General features: G+C 42.9%; 2 protein-coding genes, 1 long non-coding RNA gene and 3 other non-coding genes across 6 annotated transcripts; 2 read left to right on the plus strand and 4 right to left on the minus strand.

Annotated features, from left to right (window-relative positions):
- Positions 1 to 660: 660 nt before the first annotated feature.
- TRNAK-CUU lies at positions 661 to 733 on the minus strand. Its single transcript has one exon. It is a non-coding gene; the product is annotated as a tRNA-Lys (tRNA).
- An 11,534-nt stretch (positions 734 to 12,267) lies between these two features.
- Positions 12,268 to 12,941, plus strand: LOC122040126 (neutral/alkaline invertase 1, mitochondrial-like). Its single transcript, XM_042599478.1, has one exon. It carries the CDS (start codon positions 12,304 to 12,306, stop codon positions 12,727 to 12,729), a length of 426 nt encoding a protein of 141 aa, XP_042455412.1. The 5' UTR covers positions 12,268 to 12,303; the 3' UTR covers positions 12,730 to 12,941.
- Positions 12,942 to 14,162: 1,221 nt separating this feature from the next.
- On the minus strand, positions 14,163 to 15,478 carry LOC122040127. Its single transcript, XR_006128520.1, has 3 exons — positions 15,220 to 15,478; positions 14,607 to 14,766; positions 14,163 to 14,507 (listed from the first exon to the last, which is right to left on the minus strand). It is a non-coding gene; the product is annotated as an uncharacterized LOC122040127 (long non-coding RNA).
- Positions 15,479 to 15,530: 52 nt separating this feature from the next.
- On the plus strand, positions 15,531 to 16,048 carry LOC122044097 (uncharacterized PE-PGRS family protein PE_PGRS3-like). The gene is made up of 2 exons (XM_042604639.1): positions 15,531 to 15,666; positions 15,738 to 16,048. Exons 1-2 carry the CDS (start codon positions 15,531 to 15,533, stop codon positions 16,046 to 16,048), a joined length of 447 nt encoding a protein of 148 aa, XP_042460573.1.
- Positions 16,049 to 16,283: 235 nt separating this feature from the next.
- Positions 16,284 to 16,356, minus strand: TRNAK-CUU. Its single transcript has one exon. It is a non-coding gene; the product is annotated as a tRNA-Lys (tRNA).
- Positions 16,357 to 16,507: 151 nt separating this feature from the next.
- TRNAK-CUU lies at positions 16,508 to 16,580 on the minus strand. The gene has a single exon. It is a non-coding gene; the product is annotated as a tRNA-Lys (tRNA).
- Between the last annotated feature and the right edge of the window lie 6,888 nt (positions 16,581 to 23,468).

Below are 23,468 nucleotides of genomic sequence, written 5' to 3' on the forward strand. Positions count from 1 at the left end.
AAATACATTCTAACCCTTAACATTCTCAAACTCGCAATCTATTAAAAAGAAAAAATCTCAATAACATAACCTACCTAAGTCTCGAACCCTATGTCTTACTAAATTAGAGAAATTAGAGGTTGTGTAAGGAAAAAGAGAACGGACAAATCTTATTAATTTAATTAAAGATATTTTAAAGCATATTATTATCCTAATTAATGTGATTGAAAGTGATTTAAATCCTAATGAATTAAATTAGAGGTAGTGTAACGGAAACAGAATAGAAAAACTTAATTATTATATGTACGTTCCGCTGTAAAAATATAAATAATGAAAATTTTAACATTTGATTAAAACTAGCCACCCCCATTTGATTAAAATTATAATTATAAAATTTTAACATTGGTTAAAAAAACATAGAAAATTTGAATTTAAATATAATAAATATTAGAAATATTAGGCAATTCAAGAACTAACAATTATAGAAAAGGAATAATATGTAAAAGAATATTTTGTTTTATTTTGAATAAAATAATAACTAATAAATTTTATTTTGACATTTAAAATTATGCCATAAAAAATATCTAAAATGGCGAATAAATAAAGTACAATACATTTATTTTAAACCACCATTAATTATAATAAAAATTAATTATATATTTTCACCCAAAATAGAGTTAGCGCCCACCGTGGGGCTTGAACCCACGACCAAAAGGTTAAGAGCCTTGCGCTCTACCAACTGAGCTAGACGGGCTTGTTGATAAAATTAAACATGCTAAACTTAGAAATAATAAATCTTATGTTATCCCATAAAACCAAATAACTACATCAATGATCAATCTATGCTACGGCTGAGGGGTTAAATCGTCGTTTCACAGCCCGGCTCATCCTATTCAAAGTTAAACCTTGTTTTTAAAACTAATTCTACAATTAATACTATTTTACTAGATCTTTAAAAAAAAACAAAAAGATATATTGATCGATTGACCAAACCTAGGAATCGATCGATCGAACGATCACCTCCTTAATGATGAAATAAGTGTGAATCTCAGCGAATAGGGAAAGTTCACTGTTCGATTGATCAAATAAGGTAATCGGTTGACCGAACGATTAAAGCTCATAAATGTTCAACGATCGGATCTCAGCAAAGAAGAAAAACACAGGGTTCAGTCTACTGATAGGAGGTTCAATCGACCGAACGGATTAATCGACCAATGAGTTTATCAGTTGACCGAACCATGCTTATAAAAGGGGAGCTCGAGGTCCGAGGTAGTAATCAAGTTTTCTATTCACCTTTATGCAAAAGCTCTGTTTGTACTACTGCTCTGCTACTCATCATTAAGCAAGCTACTGCCCAACCAACTCCCGACGATCTTCATCGCTATTCTTTTCGGTATATTTACATTTAGATTGCACTGTACTTAATCTCATATAAGATAGTAGGTTATTACTATCTTCAAGGGCGTAGCTAGGTGGAGCTTTGGGGGTGCGTCCGCACCCCCTGAAATTTGAGAAAAAAAATTGTACATTGGGGGAAAAAAAAAAAAGACTTAATTATAAATTTTAAAATTCTATGGACTTTTATATTAAAAAAATCTAATGAAAAACTAACCATGTTTTATTTTTTTTTCTCCCTTGATTTCTTTTTCCCTCTCCCTCCCATTTTTTTTATTTGATTACAATATCATGTTTTTATTTTTTTTCCTTGTGTGTTTCCCCTCTGCTATTACCATCCACATTATTGTCACCACACGATATTATTGCCAACGCTGTCATTGTTTGCTACGAATATCGTCATCGTCACTACACCAATTCTCCACAGCAAACACGCTTTGATTATAGTGAAATTTCTTGTTTGATCTTTTTCGTTACAGATTTAAGTGCTAAAAAAAATATATAGTGTCAAATTTTCATATTCATGTTTTTATTTGCTAGTCAAGTATGTTATTTGTTTACTATCAATTTTATTATTATTTTTGAATGGTTTGAAAAAAGATAGTCATTAAATTGAGTAATTATGTGTTTAAAATAGTATTCTAATGATAAATTAGGTGAAATATGAATATCGAGGTATTTTAAGAAAATATGAAATATACCTATTTCAAATAGGTCATCTTCTCCTCTACCTTTTCCACCTAAATGATTCTTCGACTTTGAGTCATAGATAAGGTATGAGGATTGACAGATCGTTGTTTTAACTAAAATCAAGGGCTAAAATAAAAAATTTTCAAATTTGAGTTCATTTTTAACTTATTGAATTTGAAATTTAAATTTTTAGAGAATGAAAATTGATCTATACTAATATTTAGAATTTTAAAAATTGCCACTTCTGATCTAAAATCCTGGCTACGCCACTGTCTATCTTATAACTTCATTGTACAAATTTCTTCTTTACGAAGGTTTCGGAAAGAAAAGTTATAATGAATTGCCCAACGGCACGATCAAGAATCGCAGATTTTGGAGTAGAAGTCAACATAAGCTCCGAACCAAGTAACTATCCGAGTATTCTGTATTATTTTTCTGCTGTTACTTTGATAATCGTTTTACGAATCGATACGAAAAGAAAGAGTTTTAAACGAGCAATATTCACCCCCCTCTATCGCTCCCTTTCAATTCTTCAAAATTGAGAAGTACTCGTAGTAAGCGACTTATTAGTCAATGTTCTTAAGTCAACTGCCCATTAAAAAAAATTACATATTGTATATATTATAGCAGTTACTTCTTATTTTCATAGATATAAAAAAGAGAAAATCATGTAAAAATATAAAAGAACATATATCCTAATGTTTCATTTCAAAATATGTTTTTATTTTGATTAACATAAAATATAATTCTATATCAAAGTTCCCTTAAACATTAATATATTATTAGGAATAATTATCACTGACCTCAATAAAAAAAATAATAAATCAGGTAACATTAAATATGAGATAATCAGTTTGATCTTATAAAAATTTTCTATCATATATCTAGATAAATTAGAAAAGCGTATATGAAAGATTATCCTATCAGTTAATATTTTGAAACTCGCTATTCATTAAAAAGAAAAATTTTAATAAAGGCATCTCTAATGCAAGATTTTTAAAGAGGTTTGAAAAATAAAAAAGCTGAACAAAAAAGTTTTAACTATTGTGGATGCAAGGTTTGAGCTTTGTATTTTAAGAGCAGTAGTGAAATTTCAAAGCTGTTTTTTTTCTTTGAAATTTATGCAATATGCATGTAGTCATGCAATTACATGTTATTAATTAGATCACTTAAAAATTATTTAGAACTTTTTAGAACTCTAACAGTTGTTTCAATAGGTTTTTAGAATGTTGATGTGGCATGATGTGACATATTGGAATCATAAAATTTTTTTTATAGATCTTTAACCATTGGAGATGTCCTAATATACCACAGTCTTGAACTCTATGTCTAACTAAATTAGAGACAGAGCATCCACATTATTGTCACCACACGATATTATTGCCAACGCTGTCATTGTTTGCTACGAATATCGTCATCGTCACTACACCAATTCTCCACAGCAAACACGCTTTGATTATAGTGAAATTTCTTGTTTGATCTTTTTCGTTACAGATTTAAGTGCTAAAAAAAATATATAGTGTCAAATTTTCATATTCATGTTTTTATTTGCTAGTCAAGTATGTTATTTGTTTACTATCAATTTTATTATTATTTTTGAATGGTTTGAAAAAAGATAGTCATTAAATTGAGTAATTATGTGTTTAAAATAGTATTCTAATGATAAATTAGGTGAAATATGAATATCGAGGTATTTTAAGAAAATATGAAATATACCTATTTCAAATAGGTCATCTTCTCCTCTACCTTTTCCACCTAAATGATTCTTCGACTTTGAGTCATAGATAAGGTATGAGGATTGACAGATCGTTGTTTTAACTAAAATCAAGGGCTAAAATAAAAAATTTTCAAATTTGAGTTCATTTTTAACTTATTGAATTTGAAATTTAAATTTTTAGAGAATGAAAATTGATCTATACTAATATTTAGAATTTTAAAAATTGCCACTTCTGATCTAAAATCCTGGCTACGCCACTGTCTATCTTATAACTTCATTGTACAAATTTCTTCTTTACGAAGGTTTCGGAAAGAAAAGTTATAATGAATTGCCCAACGGCACGATCAAGAATCGCAGATTTTGGAGTAGAAGTCAACATAAGCTCCGAACCAAGTAACTATCCGAGTATTCTGTATTATTTTTCTGCTGTTACTTTGATAATCGTTTTACGAATCGATACGAAAAGAAAGAGTTTTAAACGAGCAATATTCACCCCCCTCTATCGCTCCCTTTCAATTCTTCAAAATTGAGAAGTACTCGTAGTAAGCGACTTATTAGTCAATGTTCTTAAGTCAACTGCCCATTAAAAAAAATTACATATTGTATATATTATAGCAGTTACTTCTTATTTTCATAGATATAAAAAAGAGAAAATCATGTAAAAATATAAAAGAACATATATCCTAATGTTTCATTTCAAAATATGTTTTTATTTTGATTAACATAAAATATAATTCTATATCAAAGTTCCCTTAAACATTAATATATTATTAGGAATAATTATCACTGACCTCAATAAAAAAAATAATAAATCAGGTAACATTAAATATGAGATAATCAGTTTGATCTTATAAAAATTTTCTATCATATATCTAGATAAATTAGAAAAGCGTATATGAAAGATTATCCTATCAGTTAATATTTTGAAACTCGCTATTCATTAAAAAGAAAAATTTTAATAAAGGCATCTCTAATGCAAGATTTTTAAAGAGGTTTGAAAAATAAAAAAGCTGAACAAAAAAGTTTTAACTATTGTGGATGCAAGGTTTGAGCTTTGTATTTTAAGAGCAGTAGTGAAATTTCAAAGCTGTTTTTTTTCTTTGAAATTTATGCAATATGCATGTAGTCATGCAATTACATGTTATTAATTAGATCACTTAAAAATTATTTAGAACTTTTTAGAACTCTAACAGTTGTTTCAATAGGTTTTTAGAATGTTGATGTGGCATGATGTGACATATTGGAATCATAAAATTTTTTTTATAGATCTTTAACCATTGGAGATGTCCTAATATACCACAGTCTTGAACTCTATGTCTAACTAAATTAGAGACAGAGCATCCATAATACTAAGTCATTATAACTGATCCGGTGGTCAAGGCAGGGGACCCCATTGCAAGAGGTCAGCACCACGTGGAGATCAAAGGGCCGGGGGGTCCACCGGAGGAGGATGAGCCGACCGGACTCGAAAGAAAAGGATAGACCGATCGGCTAACCGAGGAGCATCCAACAGTAAAAGGTGTCCTGACAGGGGTCGGGGTTCCGACGCTTAGTTGAAACAATGTCTAAGGGCCGAGCGGAAGGCACCCGCCCGGAAGTCTCCCCAGCATATCAATGCAAGCGACAGGCGAGACGTGAGGGGCGTGCCGCCCGGCCGGCGCAGGGGATGAGGGCCGTCCGGACGACGGTCTCCGTCCAACCGGCCGGACGTACGTCCCGGCTGGCGGTGGGTAAAGGGGGACAGGAACATCTTCTGACAGCTGTCAAGTCCTATGGCTAGGCCATACTCCAAGTCTGACAACGAGGTGTTCTGTTGTCCCATCGAAGACGTGATTGGACTGTAGCAGTATGGCGTCAGGTAAGCTTTCTGACAGACACATACCGAAGTATGGGCTTCGGACATGTATGTGCCTCGGTGGACGCACAGGAACCCTTCCACCGTTCTATATAACGAGCCTCATACTTCGCCGGAGGTACGCGTGGAACACCTTTGGAGCTACTTTTTCCACCACTTGCTTACCTGACTTGAGCGTCGGAGGGTCGCCGCCGGGAACTCCTTCCCGGCCCGACTTCTGTGCAGGTTCGCCGGAGCTTCGTGCCTCCAATCGAAGATCCACGTCAGCAGTCGGAGAGCGCCCCGCGCCCAGCGTCCGTTGATTCAGCATTCGGACAGGATCAATTTGGCGCCGTCTGTGGGAACGCACCTGCATCCGAGCGGAAGCAATGGACGAGGCTGGACGACCGCCCACGGTGATGCTCTCCACGAAGGAACTCGACGCTCTAATCAAGACAAGAGCAACTAAGCTCGTGGAGCAACAGAGAGAGAATGCGCAAGCCGAGCGACTGAAGCAACAAACAACGTCAGCATCAGGCGGCCGAGCGGAGGCAACTATCCCCGAGCGGACGCCTCCCCCAAGACAATGATCCAACCGGCATTCAAGGGGGAGCACCGCCGAGCGGATGAAGATGGATTGGGACTTGGATCAACCATGAAGCGCAAATCATCTCCAGCCGTACCGAGCTGGGTGAGAGGTAAGCTGATGTAATTTTATATATGTTTTGGTCGCCTATGTCCTTGTAATGTAGGAAGCAGAAATAATTAAAGGATGGCAAATAGCTTCGCCGAACGGCAGTGTCAAAATTAGCCTTAATGGCCGTCGAGCTCCGACGTTAAATATCGAGAGACGAGCCAGCGTCTATAAACGTCCGAGCGGAAGGCCGTCGAGCTCCGACGTTAAATATCGAGAGACGAGCCGGCGTCTATAAACGTCCGAGCGGAAGACCGTCGAGCTCCGACGTTAAATATCGAGAGACGAGCCGGCGTCTATAAACGTCCGAGCGGAAGACCGTCGAGCTCCGACGTTAAATATCGAGAGACGAGCCGGCGTCTATAAACGTCCGAGCGGCTCGCATTGCAAAAATCTAGTGAAAACCCCTTTGAGGTAAGGCGCAAAGCAAAAGATGGTTAATTAGAATTAAAAATGTGAGCACGTGAACGGGTGACGTTCGCGCGCCGAGCGGCTGCCCAATTGCATGGCGAAAGACGTTATTGAAGGTAAGCGGCTTGAGTCCACGTTAGAGCGTGAAGCCGAGCGGAAGAGTTTTAAAAAACACTTTAGACATGACGAGAAGAAAATTTCTTGCCAAAACAAAAGTTGAAGGAACGGAAAAGATAATCTATTTATGCCGAGCACTGGGCAAACCAAAAAAGTTACAGCAAAAAACAAGTTTGGCCGAACGGCAGGGGAACAAAAAAGTTGATGAAAAACACTCCTCACGCGTCAAAATCAAAAAGTGCATCAGGAATGACGCCCATCACGGTAGCCAGATCCTCTGGGGGGATGGTCAGCTCGGCGGGAAGGTGGCCCTTGGTCTTCAAGTGATCCACAACCGCCTTGATCGCCTCTTCAAAGGTGAGGGAGATCTTGTCAGTAAATTTCTCCCCAAAGGCATCCGAGCGGCCGAATGCCTTCCTCACTTCCTCAGAGCGAGCCGACTCCCCCTCCTGATACTCTTTGAGCGCGGCCTGGGTGGCATCGTTGGTAGCATGGAGAGCCTTTAAATCCCCTTCAAATTTGAGTAGATCGGCCGAGCGGCCCTCCTTCTCTGTGGCCAGAAGGACATCCAGATCTTTGATGCGTTGCTCTAGCCCTCTGATCTCCACCTTCATTCGGTCCATGTCATCGATGGCCTGGCGCTTCCGAGTGGTCGCCGTCTTGATCTCCTTATCTCGTTGTTTGACCACCGCTTCAAGCTGAACGACCTCGCTCGCCAGATCGGAAGCTCGTTTCCGTTCGGCTTCCAGTAATCTTTTGGCCTTCTCCAGAGCGGCCGTCGGTTGTCGGTTGTCCCCTGCGGCTTTAAGTTTTTTCAATTCATCCTCCAGCTCGGCCAACCGATTGCTAATGGCAATCTGCTCCACCCAGTTCTGCGAGCAAAAGTGAACAGGTTAAAAACTAAATCCAAATACACGAACAAAGAAAAAGAGCATACCCCGGTGGTCTGTTGAAGGTTGCTGTCGCCGAGCATCCTCCCAAGCTTTTGCAAGAGGGCCCGTCAAGGTGATCTGCTGCTCGGGGACCAATGGCTGATCAGCAGCAGCCATGTATTCCTCTGAGGGGAGGCGCAGGACGGTTTTAATTAAATTCGGGCCGCTCGGCTCGCTCTGAGAAGCATCGGCCTTACCGGATGGCCCACCGGTGGACGAGGAGGGAAGCTCGCCCAAACGCCTAATACGGCGCAGAGTTCTTGAAGGGCTGGACGGCGGCACCTCATAGCTTGCCCTCGGAGAGCCATGTGGGGTCGGGGTACTCTCTAGAGAAATGGTCCCCGATAACATCGGAGCATCCGCGCCCCACTCGGGCTGTGGCTCATCAAAGGCAGTTGATGCAGATGCCGGCTCTGGCCGTCTGCGCTTCCGAGTGAGCAGGGGAATATCATCGGCCGAACGACCCTTCACCTCGGCTTGGGTAGAAGGTTCTGTGCCGCCCGTTGCCTCGTCGTGAGAGGTAGTAGCTGCTAAGGCTTCAGGGGCATCCTGAGTCCCCTCACCTACTTTGCCGGTCGGATCAGCTGGATCAAGACCCCGCTCGGCGACCTCCTTGTTCTTCACCGCCTCAATCTGAGCGGCCTTCAATTTGAGCTTCTCGATTGCCTTAGCACGCCACATAACTTCAGCTGCAGAAATAAAGATTAAATCAATTAGAACAAAAGAAAAAGGAGAGATGAGAATCGCTTACTCATGCTGCAGGGCAGATCGACTGGGGTAGAAGACAGGCTGAATATATACATTACTCCCGGAAGGAGCAGCTTGTCAATGTGATAGCGCTGACCCACCAACCGCTCGGCCGCATGAAGGTATGCCACATCGCCTCTAAATTTGCCGAGCTCCGGTTGCGCCGGCATCGCCGTCTGCCACTTGGTACGGAAAGTTGGCGGCTCGGAAAAACGCACATAGAAAAAGTGCTCCTTCCAATGTTTGTTGGAGCTCGACATATTATCAAAAAGGACGAAATCTATCCTAGACTGGAAAATAAAGGTACCCCACTCGGCTTGCTTGGGATAAAAAAAGTAGTGAAAAATCTTAGGGTCGAGGGGGATGTTGTTCAGTTTAAAAAGGACTATCACTCCGCTCAACAACCTAATGGAGTTAGGGACTACCTGGCCGAGCGGAATGCGAAAATAATTGCAGACTTGTAAGAAGAACTTGTGGGGTGGAAAACGCAGCCCGTCCAAAAATTGGTCTCGGAAGAAAAGAACGGTGCCGGGCGGCGGTTCATGTGGCCGGTCGGTGGTGTCAGCTACTATGATGTGGTGGTCGGTCGACAGATCATAGGTTCGAGTGAGGCGCAAGGCGTCCTCCTCGTCGAACCGACTTTCCATGGTTGAATACCAAAGACCAGGAGCACCGCCGGTCGGCTGTGAGGTACTGGTCATGGTATAAGGCCAGGGATGGACGCGTGATGGAAGGAAGGAGAAATAAAACTAGGAAAGAGTGCGGGATGATAAAAGAAATAGCTAATAGAGAGAAGAAAGGAGAGGCAGCAAGGAAAAGGAAGCCTTACGGGCAAGGGAGATGATCAGAAGAAGTTGTAGGGTCGCCGGAGAGCCGGAACGCAACGTCGCCGGAGAAGAAAGGAGCAGCGAGACGTCGGGAGGAGATGAGGCCGAAATGCGGCGAAAGCGGAAGTCGGAGCTTTATAAGGGCGGCCGCTATCAATTTCAGCCGTCCGATCCAGGTCGTCAATAACGAGGTCATCATCCAGCTGTTCATTTCAAACGGCGGCTGTCCCATCGGAAGTGACGCCACCGCCATACCCTGACAAGAGAAAGGTAGCCACGTGTCAGCAAGTTACGGGTTAACGCACGTGGTTGACAGACGCCTCGACATAATTTCCAAGGCACGGGCAAGATATCGCCGAACGGCCGAGCAACCCTTAGCCTGTCTGAGCGGACTAAGGTATCGGTCGCCACTCGATCAGATCGGCAGTCCAGTCGACTAGACTTGAGGGGAAGGCAAGTGATCCGGTGGTCAAGGGAGGGGACCCCATTGCAAGAGGTCAGCGCCACGTGGAGATCAAAGGGCCGGGGGGTCCACCGGAGGAGGATGAGCCGACCGGATTCGGAAGAAAAGGATAGACCGATCGGCTAACCGAGGAGCATCCAACAGTAAAAGGTGCCCTGACAGGGGTCGGGGTTCCGACGCTTAGTTGAAACAATGTCTAAGGGCCGAGCGGAAGGCACCCGCCCGGAAGTCTCCCCAGCATATCAATGCAAGCGACAGGCGAGACGTGAGGGGCGTGCCGCCCGGCCGGCGCAGGGGATGAGGGTCGTCCGGACGACGGTCTCCGTCCAGCCGGCCGGACGTACGTCCCGGCTGGCGGTGGGTAAAGGGGGAGAGGAACATCTTCTGACAGCTGTCAAGTCCTATGACTAGGCCATACTCCAAGTCTGACAACGAGGTGTTCTGTTGTCCCATCGAAGACGTGATTGGACTGTAGCAGTATGATGTCAAGTAAGCTTTCTGACAGACACATACCGAAGTATGGGCTTCGGACATGTATGTGCCTCGGTGGACGCACAGGAACCCTTCCACCGTTCTATATAACGAGCCTCATACTTCGCCGGAGGTACGCGTGAAACACCTTTGGAGCTACTTTTTCCACCACTTGCTTACCTGACTTGAGCGTCGGAGGGTCGCCGCCGGGAACCCCTTCCCGGCCCGACTTCTGTGCAGGTTCGCCGGAGCTTCGTGCCTCCAGTCGAAGATCCAAATCAGCAGTCGGAGAGCGTCCCGCGCCCAACGTCTGTTGATTCAGCATTCGGACAGGATCAATAACATTCATCACCTCATCAAAAAGCATGGAGTTCACTGCCACATACTCATTATAACAACATATTTTTTCACCTACATTCATTTTAATATTAACACTCATTATTTATGGGTTTCACAATCCACTCAATCATCTTAAAATTAATATATATTAAATAAATATAATTTAAATATGTTTTAAAATATTAAAATTATTATTATTATTTTTAATAATAATCTTACTTTCTAAAAAATAATTTACTGTTTTTAAAAAATAATATTAATTTTTTAAATTTAACATATTAAATAAAAAATAAATTGTAAATAAATAAACTAATATAAAATACAAGTCCAGACGGCTGGAAAAAACATATAAAAAATTAAATTATTATCGTTTAAAAAATAAATAATTTTATTATTAAAAAAAAAAATACTCTCATGGTTTATTATTTACCTCTTTTATTTATTTTTAATTTTTAAATTTATAGGGCTGACCCACCCTATCCCGGGGCCGGATCTTCTGGACCAGAAATCCCTGATCCCCTCCTGGATCACATTCCTCGTTTAAAACCCTCTCTCACGCACGAAGCACGTGCACGCGGCAACGCACAGAAAAACAAGTCCTAGCCTCTTCCTCTCGTCGCCTCCCTCCAGCGAGCCCTGTCCCCCCTCCCTCCGACGTTCCAGCCCCCGGCGGCCTCCCTCCCACGGCCTCCGGCGCCCGCGGCGAACTCCAGCGGTCTCAGCGTCGTCTCCCTCCCTCCTGCGCCCGCGGCGACCTCCAGCGGCCTCAGCGTCGCCTCCCTCCCTCCAGCGCCGCTTCAGCGACCTCCAGCGGCCACCTCCCCGCGACCTCCAGCCTTCGCGACGACCTCCAGCGGCCACCTCCCCGCGACCTCCAGCGTCCGCAACGACCTCCAGCGGCCCCCTCCCTGCGACCTCCCTCCCGCAACCTCCAACGACCTCCCTCTCGCTGCCTCCAGCGACCTACAGCCGCCTCCGTCCCGTGGCCTCCAGCGACTTCCCTCACCTCCAGCCGCCTCCCTCCCTCGATTAGGTAATAGTTGTTGAAAATTTCTCATATCAGTTAGTTGAAAACCTGAATTTTGTTTGCTTGGAACATTATTTAGTAGCATAACAATAATTCTATTTCTCCTCTTGAGATCCAAGTAAGTGTATCTTTCCCTTTTTTTTTTTTTGATGAATATTCAATATCCTTAAGGCATTTAGTCTAGTAATACGGGTTCCATTTTGCCATCTCAGATACTTGTTCTCTTCCAACTGATGATGACAAATCACCATGCATGAATTAATTGGCTAATCCCTGTCCTTTTGATAAAAATAGTTAAATGCTTCCCATAAGTAATTTATTTTCAGGGGTTAAAAGATATGCTTGCACCGAACAGAGATTAAGTTAAGAAGCTGGATTACTAATTGATAGCTGGAATTTCAATACAAGGCCAATAAGATAGTCCAAAGATGAGAATCGTATAAACTATGCCTTTTAAACCTCAATGACATTAATGCATTCAAGTAATGAAATGAATCTGTTTTATTTAGTTCAATTTTAGTATTGGTTAAAGTGATTTATAATTTTGGAATCTGAGCGAGACAGATAGCTGATTCTGTTGATGTTTATTTATGTAATAATGCATATTTGGTAATTTTCATACATGCTTTATTCTACTGTGCTTTGCGTTGCTCGCGTGAGATGATTGCCTCTGATGATGGATCCAGGAGCTTGCTGCTTGCTGTTAATAGAAGGCTCACTGCACTATCATTCCATATCAGAGAGTACTTTTGGGTTGACATGAAGAAGATCAATGAGATTTATCGCTACAAGACTGAAGAATACTCCCAAGGTGCTACTAACAAATCCAACATCTATCCGGAGCAAATTCCTAGTTGGCTAGTTGATTGGATTCCTGAAAAAGGTGGCTACTTGATCGGGAACCTTCAGCCAGCTCACATGGATTTCTGGTTCTTCTCACTGGGTAATCTATGGGCTATCACTTCATCTTTAACCACTCCGAGACAAGCCGAGGAGATTCTGAACCTGATAGAGAAAAAATGGGAGGATTTCATCTGGAATATACCTCTGAAGATATGTTATCCTGCGTTAGAATATGAAGAATGACACATAATTACTGGAAGTGATCCGAAAAATGCGTAAGTAAAAAACCCAACATAGCCTTCTGTTTAATGAGAGTCTCATCTTCATGGCTTAGAACTTGAATCAGTTTTCTATCATCTTTCACCAATATGATATATTGATGATGTTAGTGATATGAAATGCTACTAGTTATTCTAAAAGCAAAAGTAATAAGCCACCATAAACTCAAAAGTTCTCTTTGATGATTGTCATAATTGCTAAGTATCTCGATCTAACAACACTCGATAATTTGTGAATCACATTTCTGTCATTCTTTACTAATATGACAAATTGTTGATGTTAGTGATACCAAATATCACTTGTTATTCTAAAAGCATAGGTAACAAGTATCCATAAAAGTTACCTTTGATGATTGTTGTAGTTGCTTAGTTTCTTGATCTAATAACACTAGATATTTTGCCGGCATTGGTCATATCATAATGGTGGACCATGGCCTACCTTACTATGGCAGCTATTAAAGTGTTTATCGATAGTTCTCTAACACTCTATTACTTCCAATCGTGTTACTAAATGAGTTGCCTTTGTGATTTTCTAGTTCACATTGGCTTGCATCAAGATGGGCCGGCTTGAATTAGCTCGTAAAGCTGTCTCGGTAGCTGAGAAAAGGCTTTCGAACGATCAATGACCTGAATACTATGACACCCTGACCGCAAGATTCATCAGTAATCAATCACGATTGTATCAAACATGGACAATTGCTGGGTTTTTGGCATCAAAGTTGCTATCGGAGAATCCAGAAATGGCATCCATATTCATATTTGAGGAAGATATGGAACTACTGGAAGGCTGTGCCTACAGTCTGACAAATCATCCTCGTGCCAAATGCTCACAACGCGTTCCAAAAGCGCAGGTCCTCGTATAACTTATTGAAGATACGCAACCATTCTTTGATGCTTGTACTGTATATAAGAAAAAGGAAAACCATAGATGGAAGAGGGATCCACCTCCACACAACATTGTTTCCTCATTGAGGTATGCTCTTTTTTTTGTTGAGCTACCATGATGGTGACTGTGTATCAGTGATGTGTAAAAGATTTGGCCTTTGTAACAAAAAATATGTATGTTTTGATGACACATTGATTCATATAACTTTTTTTTTTTTATGTTCATGTTGATCCATGTTTTGTATAGAAAGGGATTTTTGTAATTAACACCCAGCAACCTTGAAAGAATATTTATTATTTTGTATGTAATCAAAATGCAAATTATGGTTTATAGCTCAGATAAGTTCTGTAGGTGATTCACAGAATAAATCAATGCAAATTTCATAATATGATCCTTATTAGCCGTCAAATTGCTAACTTAAGCTGAGTGCAGTGCAAATAAAAAAAAAAAGAGAGGCTCTTATGAAATGAAGTTTGGGCTTCATTGAATCATTGAAAGAAATAGAACAATGGGAAATGGAACACAATCTTAATGACTTGAATATCTTATTTGGGATTTCCAAGTAGAATGCTACAAGAAAATTCTTGGTGAAATAAATTACAAACTCAGATGAGTTAATTTCATATAAATTTGCTGTAAATAATTGATATACACTGTGCCTCAAGCATAAGCAGCACATGTATTAAGAAGAAAATAATATTTAGGGATGATCCAAGGACTTTTCCTTCAATATTTAGGCTTCACAATTAGTCTCATCATTCTCCATCACTAGATCAACATCCATTATATCTCGACAGCCAAAGAGCTAGCAGCTTGGGAGTAGGTCAGAGACCAAGCAACTGTTCTTGGTGCCCGTCCTGCATATCCACAATTTTTTTTTAAAAAAAATCTGCATTAGCAATCTAAGAAAGGGTAAACTTCAGTCAGTCAATACTCTATAGTCAGGAGTATGGAACCTGATCAGCGTGAGAAACAAAGTCAACTCTTCTCTGACTTCTTACTTGTTCCGAGATCTCCTGTGTGCTTGTTTTATCTTTAAAAAAAATACGTTCATTTTTTGTCTTGAACCCAGTTGGTGCTTAGTTCTCTTTCTTCTTTGCACAATGATAGTTGGATCTGAAAGACAACAGAAAATGAAAATGTGTAGAAGTGGATGCACTTAATCCAACTGAAAACTCTATAAATTCATCTAACAGACATTGTCTCCAAACCTGTTCATAGGGGAAAAAAACAAGATGTCGTGACACACTTAAAAACTGTTCTCCAGATTTCATAATTTCTACGCTAAATGCACTGCCAGTTTACATGTCAATAACATCTACACATATGACAGTAGAATGCATGCAAACCCACAAGTAACTGAATAACATAACCAAATATATATTACTAACAAAGTATGACCATTAGAAGTACAATTGACAGGATTTTATGCAAGTTAAAAATGAAGAATTGGTGAAGCTTAGCTTAGGCAGCAAAAGGGTCGTATGTAAGAAAAGAATAAATGAATTGCAAATAACACGAAATTCTAGAATTAAGAACAATCCACACATAAAAATGTAGAGGACCAACCTTTGACAGAGATCTTCAAAGATCAAGATCCGTTCCAAATGCACAACACCGCTTGCATTGCTTAAATAATCTTCAAATTGCTCTGTCCACACGGTGCCAAGGACGGAGGTCGCTGGAATCGAATGGAGGTGGAGGACGGGAGGTTGCTGGAGGTCAGCGATGCTGAAGGGAGGCGGCGCTGGAGGTCGGCGATGCTGGCTGGAGGCGGCGCTGGATGTTGAGAGGCTAGGGCTTTTGTGCGGAGTTGGCGCTGGAGGTCGAGGCTGGAGAGGGCACTGGAGGGAGGGAGGCGACTGGAGAGGGCGCTGGAGATGGCGCTGGAGGGCGGCGCTGGAGGGAGGCCGCAGGCGACGAGGGAGGGCGGCGCTGGAGGGAGGCCGCAGGCGACGAGGGAGGGCGGCGCTGGAGGGAGGCCGCAGGCGACGAGGGAGGCCGGCGCTGGAGACGGTGCTGGAGGGAGGGAGGCGACGCTCGAGTTGGAAGATGCTAGGGCTTTTTTTGTGCGTTGGCGTGTGCAGGAGGGCGGCGCTGGAGACGGCGCTGGAGGGTGGCGACGAGGGAGGCCGGCGCTGGAGACGGCGCTGGAGGGAGGGAGGCGACGCTGAGGCCGCTGGAGGTCGCCGCGGGCGCTGGAGACGGCGCTGGAGGGAGCGCCGTGGCGAGCCCGAAGCTCGCCATCGGGCCGGACGCGTTGAGGGAGGCGACGCCGAGCTCGTTGGAGGTCGCCGAGGGAGCCGGGGGCCGTGGGAGGGAGGTCGCCGGTGGCTGGAACGTCGGAGGGAGGGGGGACAGGACTCGCTGGAGGGAGGCGATGAGAGGAAGAGGCTAGGGCTTATTTTTCTGTGCGTTGTCGCGTGCACGTGCTTCGTGCGTGAGGGAGGGTTTTATACGAGGAATGTGGTCCAGGAGGGGACCAAAAATTTTTGGTCCAGAAGATCCGGCCCCCCCTATCCCATGGAAAAGAGAACATAAAAATCTCATTAATTTAATTAAAGATATTTGAAAATATATTATTATCCTAATTAATGTAATTGAAAGTGATTTAAATCAAATTTTAATTATAACGCCCACCGTGGGGCTCGAACCCACGACCACAAGGTTAAGAGCCTTGCGCTCTACCAACTGAGCTAGACGGGCTATTTGATAAAATTATATCAGTATTTTTACTAAATCTTTAAATTATGCCATAAAAATATTTAAAATCGTGAATAAATAAAGTACAATACATTTATTTTAAACAACTGTATTTCCCTTGATAAAACCTATTTTCACCAAATTTTTATTCTAACGCCCACCGTGGGGCTCGAACCCACGACCACAAGGTTAAGAGCCTTGCGCTCTACCAACTGAGCTAGACGGGCTTTTTGATAAAATTAGAAATAATTATTATTGTATTATTTCATCAAATAACTACATTAATGATCAATCTATGCTATTGCTGAGGGGTTAAATCGTCGCTTCACTGCCCGGCTCATCCTATTCAAAGTTAAACCTTGTTTTTTAAACTAATTCTACAATTAATACTATTTTACTAGATCTTAAAAAAAACAACAACAAAGAGATATATTGATATATGGATAATTTACCACATTGATATATTGATGAGAGATTTGGTATGTTTAAAATAAAGAATTTATATCCTGGATTTTTTTTAATATTTTAAAATTTTAAATTCAAACTTTTTTTTTAGGTAATTTATATAGCAGTGATAATTCGTTAAGTCCCTAAAGTTTTATAGTGTAAATTTACACGAATATAATTATTTGTATTAAAATGATTTTTAAATTATAGTGAAATTTAAATTCTAATGTTTTACTAAATGCAAAATTGACGTTGACGTTCAAAAAAATTTGGGTATTGAACAAAAACTAGTACACTCGATGTAGTAGTATTGATATTATTTTTAAATATCTCAAATTTAGAATTGTAAATTGATCAAAATTTAAATGATCAGATTTAGTTAAAGGATATGTCAGATTAATTTTCTAAACAGTTCAAATGTTTTGTTCTAAATTTTTTTTTTTTTCCTGTTCTCAGTCGAAAGTGCAGAATTAAGATTAATGTTCATATTTAAACAAATGTGTATAGTATTCTCGTGATATATAAGACGTCCTTGAGATATAATCTGATCCGTTTGATCGATAATAGGACACGGGGATAGAGGATTCAAACTCGTAGTGCAGAATTAAGATTGAGGTTCAAATTTGGAAACAAATTTAGAAACAAATTATCTTGAATTGATTTTGAAAACAAATTTGGAAACTGGTGGAATAAGATTTGTTCCGATAAATATGGAATATTAACCGATTTAATCATGATTGATTACCTAAATTGTTGGAAATCGACGGCGACTACTCGACCAAAAACTATTTATACGAGAGCAGAGAAGAAGATCTATCCTCTTCATTTGCTCTTCTTCTTCTTCACCGGAGTTTCTCCTCCTCCTTGTCCTTGATCGATCGATTGCTCAGACGACGATCGACCATGCCGAGGTACACGGACGGCGTAGAGTGGTTTGACTGCGTGGAGTGCGGCGGCCTCCACTTCGCCGTCACCGCCGGCGGCAAGATCGCGTTCATTGAGCTGTCTGAGGATCCCGTGGTGATCAACCCCGTCGACGACGACGTGGCGGAGCGCGGAAAGAAGACTGTTTTGCGGGCGACGGAGTTGGAGAGCGAGAGCACCGACACATGGCTGCACTTCTTCGACGTCTACCTGGAGGACTCGCCGGCCACCTTCAGCGCTTTCGTCTCCGGCCGCCGGATCAGCGGCATGACGCGCTCAGCTGAAGCGTATTCTTAAGGCTTCGTCTCATTAATTGGCTTCGAGTGTGTAGTTATGTGATTAATTCTTGACGTAGTAAGTTTGAACAGATTAATTGTCCTTGTTTTGTTCTTAGCTTTATGGATGTTCTTGAATGATTTTCTGGGTCAAGATTATTTTATGTCTGATTCAACTGAGATTATTTGATAGATCTTGAGATGTTTCCTAGTTTTGAACCATTTATATGTTAAGAAAGAGGCATTCATCCAAATCTGAAAGTTATAAAAGGTAAAATAGCATTTGTTTTAATTGAGTTGTAAGGGAAACGTTGTTTCGATAGTATATTGACAATTGAGGCTATTCCAACATATTTGGAAATGAAATAAATCAGGATCTGCTTCTTTTGTTTTCATCAAGTAGATCTCCCGTGTATTGGCAACGTTGACTTTTATCTTCGAAAGGACTGGAGTGATAACATGTTTCAAGAAACAAAGGCAAAACAACAAGGACTGGAGTGTTTAAATTAGATTCCAAAATATTGGAGCATTCTGATGAAGAACTACTGCATAACTTCAATGCTTCATGCGAATACAACCGATCAAGTAGTCACCAAAACCTGTATTTTCTGTCGGCGAGTTGCAGTTTTCTCTGTTTACTAGCAGCCCTTCTTGCAGACAAGACAATAAAAAAGAAATCATGAAAACCTTTCAAATGGCATTGGCAATTTCCTGTTTAAGTAAGAGATTGTCCAAGTTAAACATAAACTTATTCAGACTTCATCTTGTAGTTTTTGGTTCATTGGTATACAAGTATGTATTGTTTCTGTCTTCCTATGAACTGAACTGAACGTCACTAGCTAGAAAAAACTGGATTGGCAGATCCTTGTAATAATTAGTTGCATAATGGAAGTTTTGCTAATGGTTCTGTAACTTCAGAGAAATATAATTAAGAAAACTGGAAATAGAATGTTACCGGCCCTGATGCACCAACTAGAGAAATACAGATCGACGTGCCTGAGTTTCTCCTTTTTTGGTAAAGATGGGTATGGAATTCCCTGCATACTGAATATCATATCATAAAACAATCAACAATGGTCAACCTTTTAGTCAATGTTAAGAAATTTTAAATAGGCAGTGATCTTACTATAAAAAAAAAGTTAATTTTCCTTGCATTGAGAGAATCTAAAATCATTGTTAAAAAAGGTGGAAAAATTATTGTTTGAATAAAAATTTAAAACGAGATAGTTTAAGTAAAGATCTGATCTACCGTTTATATTAGAATGTGTGGAGTTACAAAAAACGATTAAATAAAAAATACTAATATTTGCAATTAGATGTCGCAAAAATAGAATGAGATTGAACAAACATATTCATAGGTGGCTGATACGGCTGGCAATGGAGGGGCCTAAAAGGAAAGGGTGAGAAGAGTCAAGGCCATATGGCGGTCAAAAGTCAAGATGATATAGCAGTCAATAGTTAAGGTGACTTGGCAGTCAATAGTCAAGTTGACTAGGCAGTCAAAGTCAAGCATATGGGGTAGTCAGAGGTCAATCAGACTTGTTGATCAAGGGGGCAAAGTAGTTGAAAGACAAAGGGAGACGACAGGCGGAACACAGAGTACAGGTCGGGATCGGCAGAGCTGTGTAGGGACAGCTCGATCTACAGGCCTGCGGTTCGAAGGCCCGGAAGTACAAGTCACAAATCACAGATCGGGATCGGCAGAGCTGTGTAGAGACAGCTCGATCTACAGGCCTACGGTCGAGGGCCAGGAAATACAAAGTGCAAGGTACAGGTCGGGATCGGCAGAGCTGTGTAGGGACAGCTCGATCTACAGGCCTGCGATTCGAAGGCCCGGAAGTACAAGTCACAAATCACAGGTCGAGATCGGCAGAGCTGTGTAGGGACAACTCGATCTACAGGCCTGTGATTCGAAGGCCCGGAAGTACAAGTCACAAATCACAGGTCGGGATCGGTAGAGCTGTGTAGAGACAGCTTGATCTACAGGCCTACGGTCGAGGGCCAGGAAATACAAAGTGCAACGTACGGGTCGGGATCAGCAGAGTTGTTTGAAGGCAGCTCGATCTACAGGCTTACGGTCGAGGGCAAGAAAATACAAAGTGCAGGGTATAGGTCGGGATCGGCAGAGCTATTTAAAGGCAGCTCGATCTACAGGCCTACAGTCGAGGGCCAGGGTATACAAGATACAGGGTACAGACCGAGATCGACAGAGCTGTTCAGAGTCAGCCCGACTGACAGGTGACGCTTAGAGGCTGGATCTGATCGGAGGATGCGAGGCAGATGCAGGCCACAATAGATCGGACGAATTAAGCCGTGCGGAAGTCGGAGAATCACAATTGCCCGTCAAGGGGTAATCATTACATACCAGCGATATGTGCGAGGGCGGAGGTTTCTAAACGAAAAGATGCCCTCATAACCAATGGCAGCCTGACAGATGTCCGTCATTACAAGACAAAACCCATGTGTAAAAGCGGAGGTTCCTAAACAAGAAGATGCTTTCACAACCAATAGCAGCACGACAGGTGTCCAGGACTACACGACAAAGCCCCGCGTCTAACGTTTTCTGACATAGTTGCAGGTTCTAGAAGGAGGCGGGTGCATAAAAAGGGGAGGATTCTTCGTACGCGAGTACGCTCTCTCGTCACTTTTTTCCACAATTCCTTACTTTCGATCATTCTTTCTCTGTGTTTTTTCTGGGGAAAAAGTACCTGACTTGAGCGTCGGAGGGCCTGACCCGGGGATTTTTTCCCTGGGTTTTGGTCTCTAACGTGAGGGGGGAGATCGTCTGAGTGTGTGCAGGGGCCTGTAGCATCGTCAGCCGCCCGTGGGAGCCGGATCACCCACGACTTTCCGTCAACAGCTGGGCCGTCGCGACCAGCCTTCGTCCGACTAAGCTTTCGGACGGGATCAAATTTGGCGCCGTCTGTGGGAAGCACAACAGCCTAATCCGAAGCGTGAAGATGGAGGACTCTAGTCGAAGTTCCAGCAGGAGGATTAATGTCACCATGACTGCGGGGGAGTACGAGCTCTTCAAGGAGGTCAAAAAGCGAGCCGCCTTTGAGAAACAAGGAACAGTTTCACGACCTCGCCTAGCGCCTGAAGCGTCCAAAGAACCAGCTCCTGTCTCCGACAGGGGCTCGAAGAGGAAGCAGCCAGAAGAACTCCCTCGTACTTCATTCCGAGAGCCTCGCCGCAACTATCATCAACCTGGACCTCGCGAGCATAGTCCGAAGAAAGAAGAGCCGCAGGCGTCGGTGGCGGAAAGCTCTCTACATCCACCCCGAGATTCAGGAAAGGGAAAAGTTATAATCTCTGCCAAAGATCTGCCCGAAGATCCGGATGACAAGGTACCCTTCTCGGCTCATATCTTGAGGGAAAACCTACCAAGGGGTTATCGAGCCCCGAACATCGGAGAATACAATGGAAGCAAAGATCCGGAAGAGCATCTGCGAAAGTTCAAGAACGCAGCTATGTTGTATCAATACAGCGATGCTGTCAAATGCCGGGTATTCCTACATACCCTGTCGGGTTCGGTGCAGAAGTGGTTCGATGGATTGCCCCCAGAGTCCATCAATCGCTTCTTGGATTTCAAAACGGCCTTCTTACGTCGTTTCGCCAGCAGTCGTAAGTATCAAAAAACCGACCACTGTCTTTTTGCTCTTAAACAGGGTCCGACTGAGTCTCTGCGGAGCTATATCAATCGGTTCAGTCAGGTGGCCAATGACGTCCCCTCTGCCACCTCAGAAATACTGATGAGTGTCTTCTCCCACGGATTGCTAGAAGGGGAATTCTTCAGGGACCTCATCAAAAACCCCGCCCGAAGTTTTGATGATATGGTGGAGAAAGCTTCTTGCTACATCAAAGTGGAGGAAGCTCAGGCAGCTAGGAGGAAGGCCGAAAAGACAGTGGCTCCTGGCAACCGACCCGAAAGGAGAGCGCCACAGCCAGCTCAGCCTCTTCAGCGCGTTCAACCCAGGCTTGCCCCTCAGCCCGCTCAGGGAGTCAGACCAGCTCCGCGAGTTGCTGCCATACACGCGCCCAGACCTGGACCAAGGGGAGTACCATATTGCACATATCATCGGTCCAGGACGCATGATCTCAGTAACTGCTTCCAATTCGCCCGTGACTCCAGGCGAGCTGCAGAGCAGGGCTTGCCTCCCCCGGAGTTAGCGCCCCAAATACAGAGAATGGAAGAAGAACAGGCCGCAGCCGGACGTGTTCGTCAGACCCGGCCCGACCTAGCCGGTCCTTCTAACCAAGCTGGTCCCGTGGAGGATCGAAGAGATGTCGGGGAGCTGGAAAATCGGGGTAATGCTACTGTACGAGAGATCGGCATGATTTCAGGAGGGCCCACTGACGGGGACTCGGGCCGAGCCCGTAAGTCACACGGTCGGCGGTTATATGTGGGAGCTGTGGGGTGCGGCCACGAGCAGGCGTCTGGCTCTGTTATTAGCTTTGGGCCACAAGACTTGGAGGGTCTGGAACTACCCCACGACGATGCTCTCATAATCAAGGCCGTTATTGCTAACAGCCGAGTGGCTCGGGTCTTTGTGGATACCGGGAGCTCGGTCAATATTTTGTTTAGAGCTGCGTTCGAGGAGATGCAGATTGATGTCGCTGAGTTATAACCCGTAACCACTTCTCTATATGGGTTCACAGGTAACGAAGTCAAGCCCATGGGTCAGATCAAGCTGGACATATCCATGGGCACTGAGCCACTGGTGCGCACCAGGAGGAGCACCTTTATAGTGGTAGATTCTCCTTCCTCCTACAATGTCATCCTGGGAAGGCCAGCTCTGCATGAGTTCAGGGTTGCTGTCTCCACTTTCCACCAGAAGATTAAGTTCCCGGTCGACGAGCAGGTCGGAGAAGTCAAGGGAGAGCAGAAGGTGTCTCGTAGTTGCTACATTGATATGGTCCGGGTAGAGGCATGCAAGAGCAGGAGGACTCAGGACGGTGGTGTGCACACTATCCAAGAGGAGCCTCTGCCTCTTGCCGAGGAGCCTATCCCTTGGGAAGAGATTCAGTTGCATACTGACAGAGCAGAGAGCATCACTCGCATTGCTAGTGACTTACTGTAATACCCCGGTTCTGAGATTCTGGTTAAGTATGACTTAAAAGGTTAGATGGTACTATCCATATCACCAAGGTGCACCTTCCTTTTCGGAAGCCCAAACTTAAGAACTCCAAAGTTAAGCGTGCTTGGCTTGGAGAAATCTGAGGATGGGTGACCTCCTGGGAAGTTTTCCAGTGTGCGTGCGAGTGAGGACAAAGCACGCTGAAAGGACCTCCGGTGGTCTGTGGAGCTAGTCGTCAACCTAATGGGAAATTATAGTGACGTTCCCGGTATGGTCCGGGTGGGGCCCGCCCGGGCCGGGGCGTTACAGATGGTATCAGAGCGACCTTGCGACCGTGAGTGCGCCTGTGGTAGGAGCACCCAGGGCACCACCTAGCGAGGGAGATTCTGGG

Source organism: Zingiber officinale, chromosome 2A (assembly GCF_018446385.1).
Source record: "Zingiber officinale cultivar Zhangliang chromosome 2A, Zo_v1.1, whole genome shotgun sequence".
Classification (NCBI taxonomy): Eukaryota; Viridiplantae; Streptophyta; class Magnoliopsida; order Zingiberales; family Zingiberaceae; genus Zingiber; species Zingiber officinale.

Bases quoted from the DNA above. Each gene is read 5' to 3' on its own strand.
- LOC122040126 (XM_042599478.1), top strand. From the start codon at position 12,304: ATGATTGCCTCTGATGATGGATCCAGGAGCTTGCTGCTTGCTGTTAAT.
- LOC122044097 (XM_042604639.1), top strand. From the start codon at position 15,531: ATGGCGCTGGAGGGCGGCGCTGGAGGGAGGCCGCAGGCGACGAGGGAG. The intron at 15,667-15,737 runs GTGCTGGAGGGA...TGGCGTGTGCAG, and splicing joins GGAGGCCGGCGCTGGAGACG to GAGGGCGGCGCTGGAGACGG.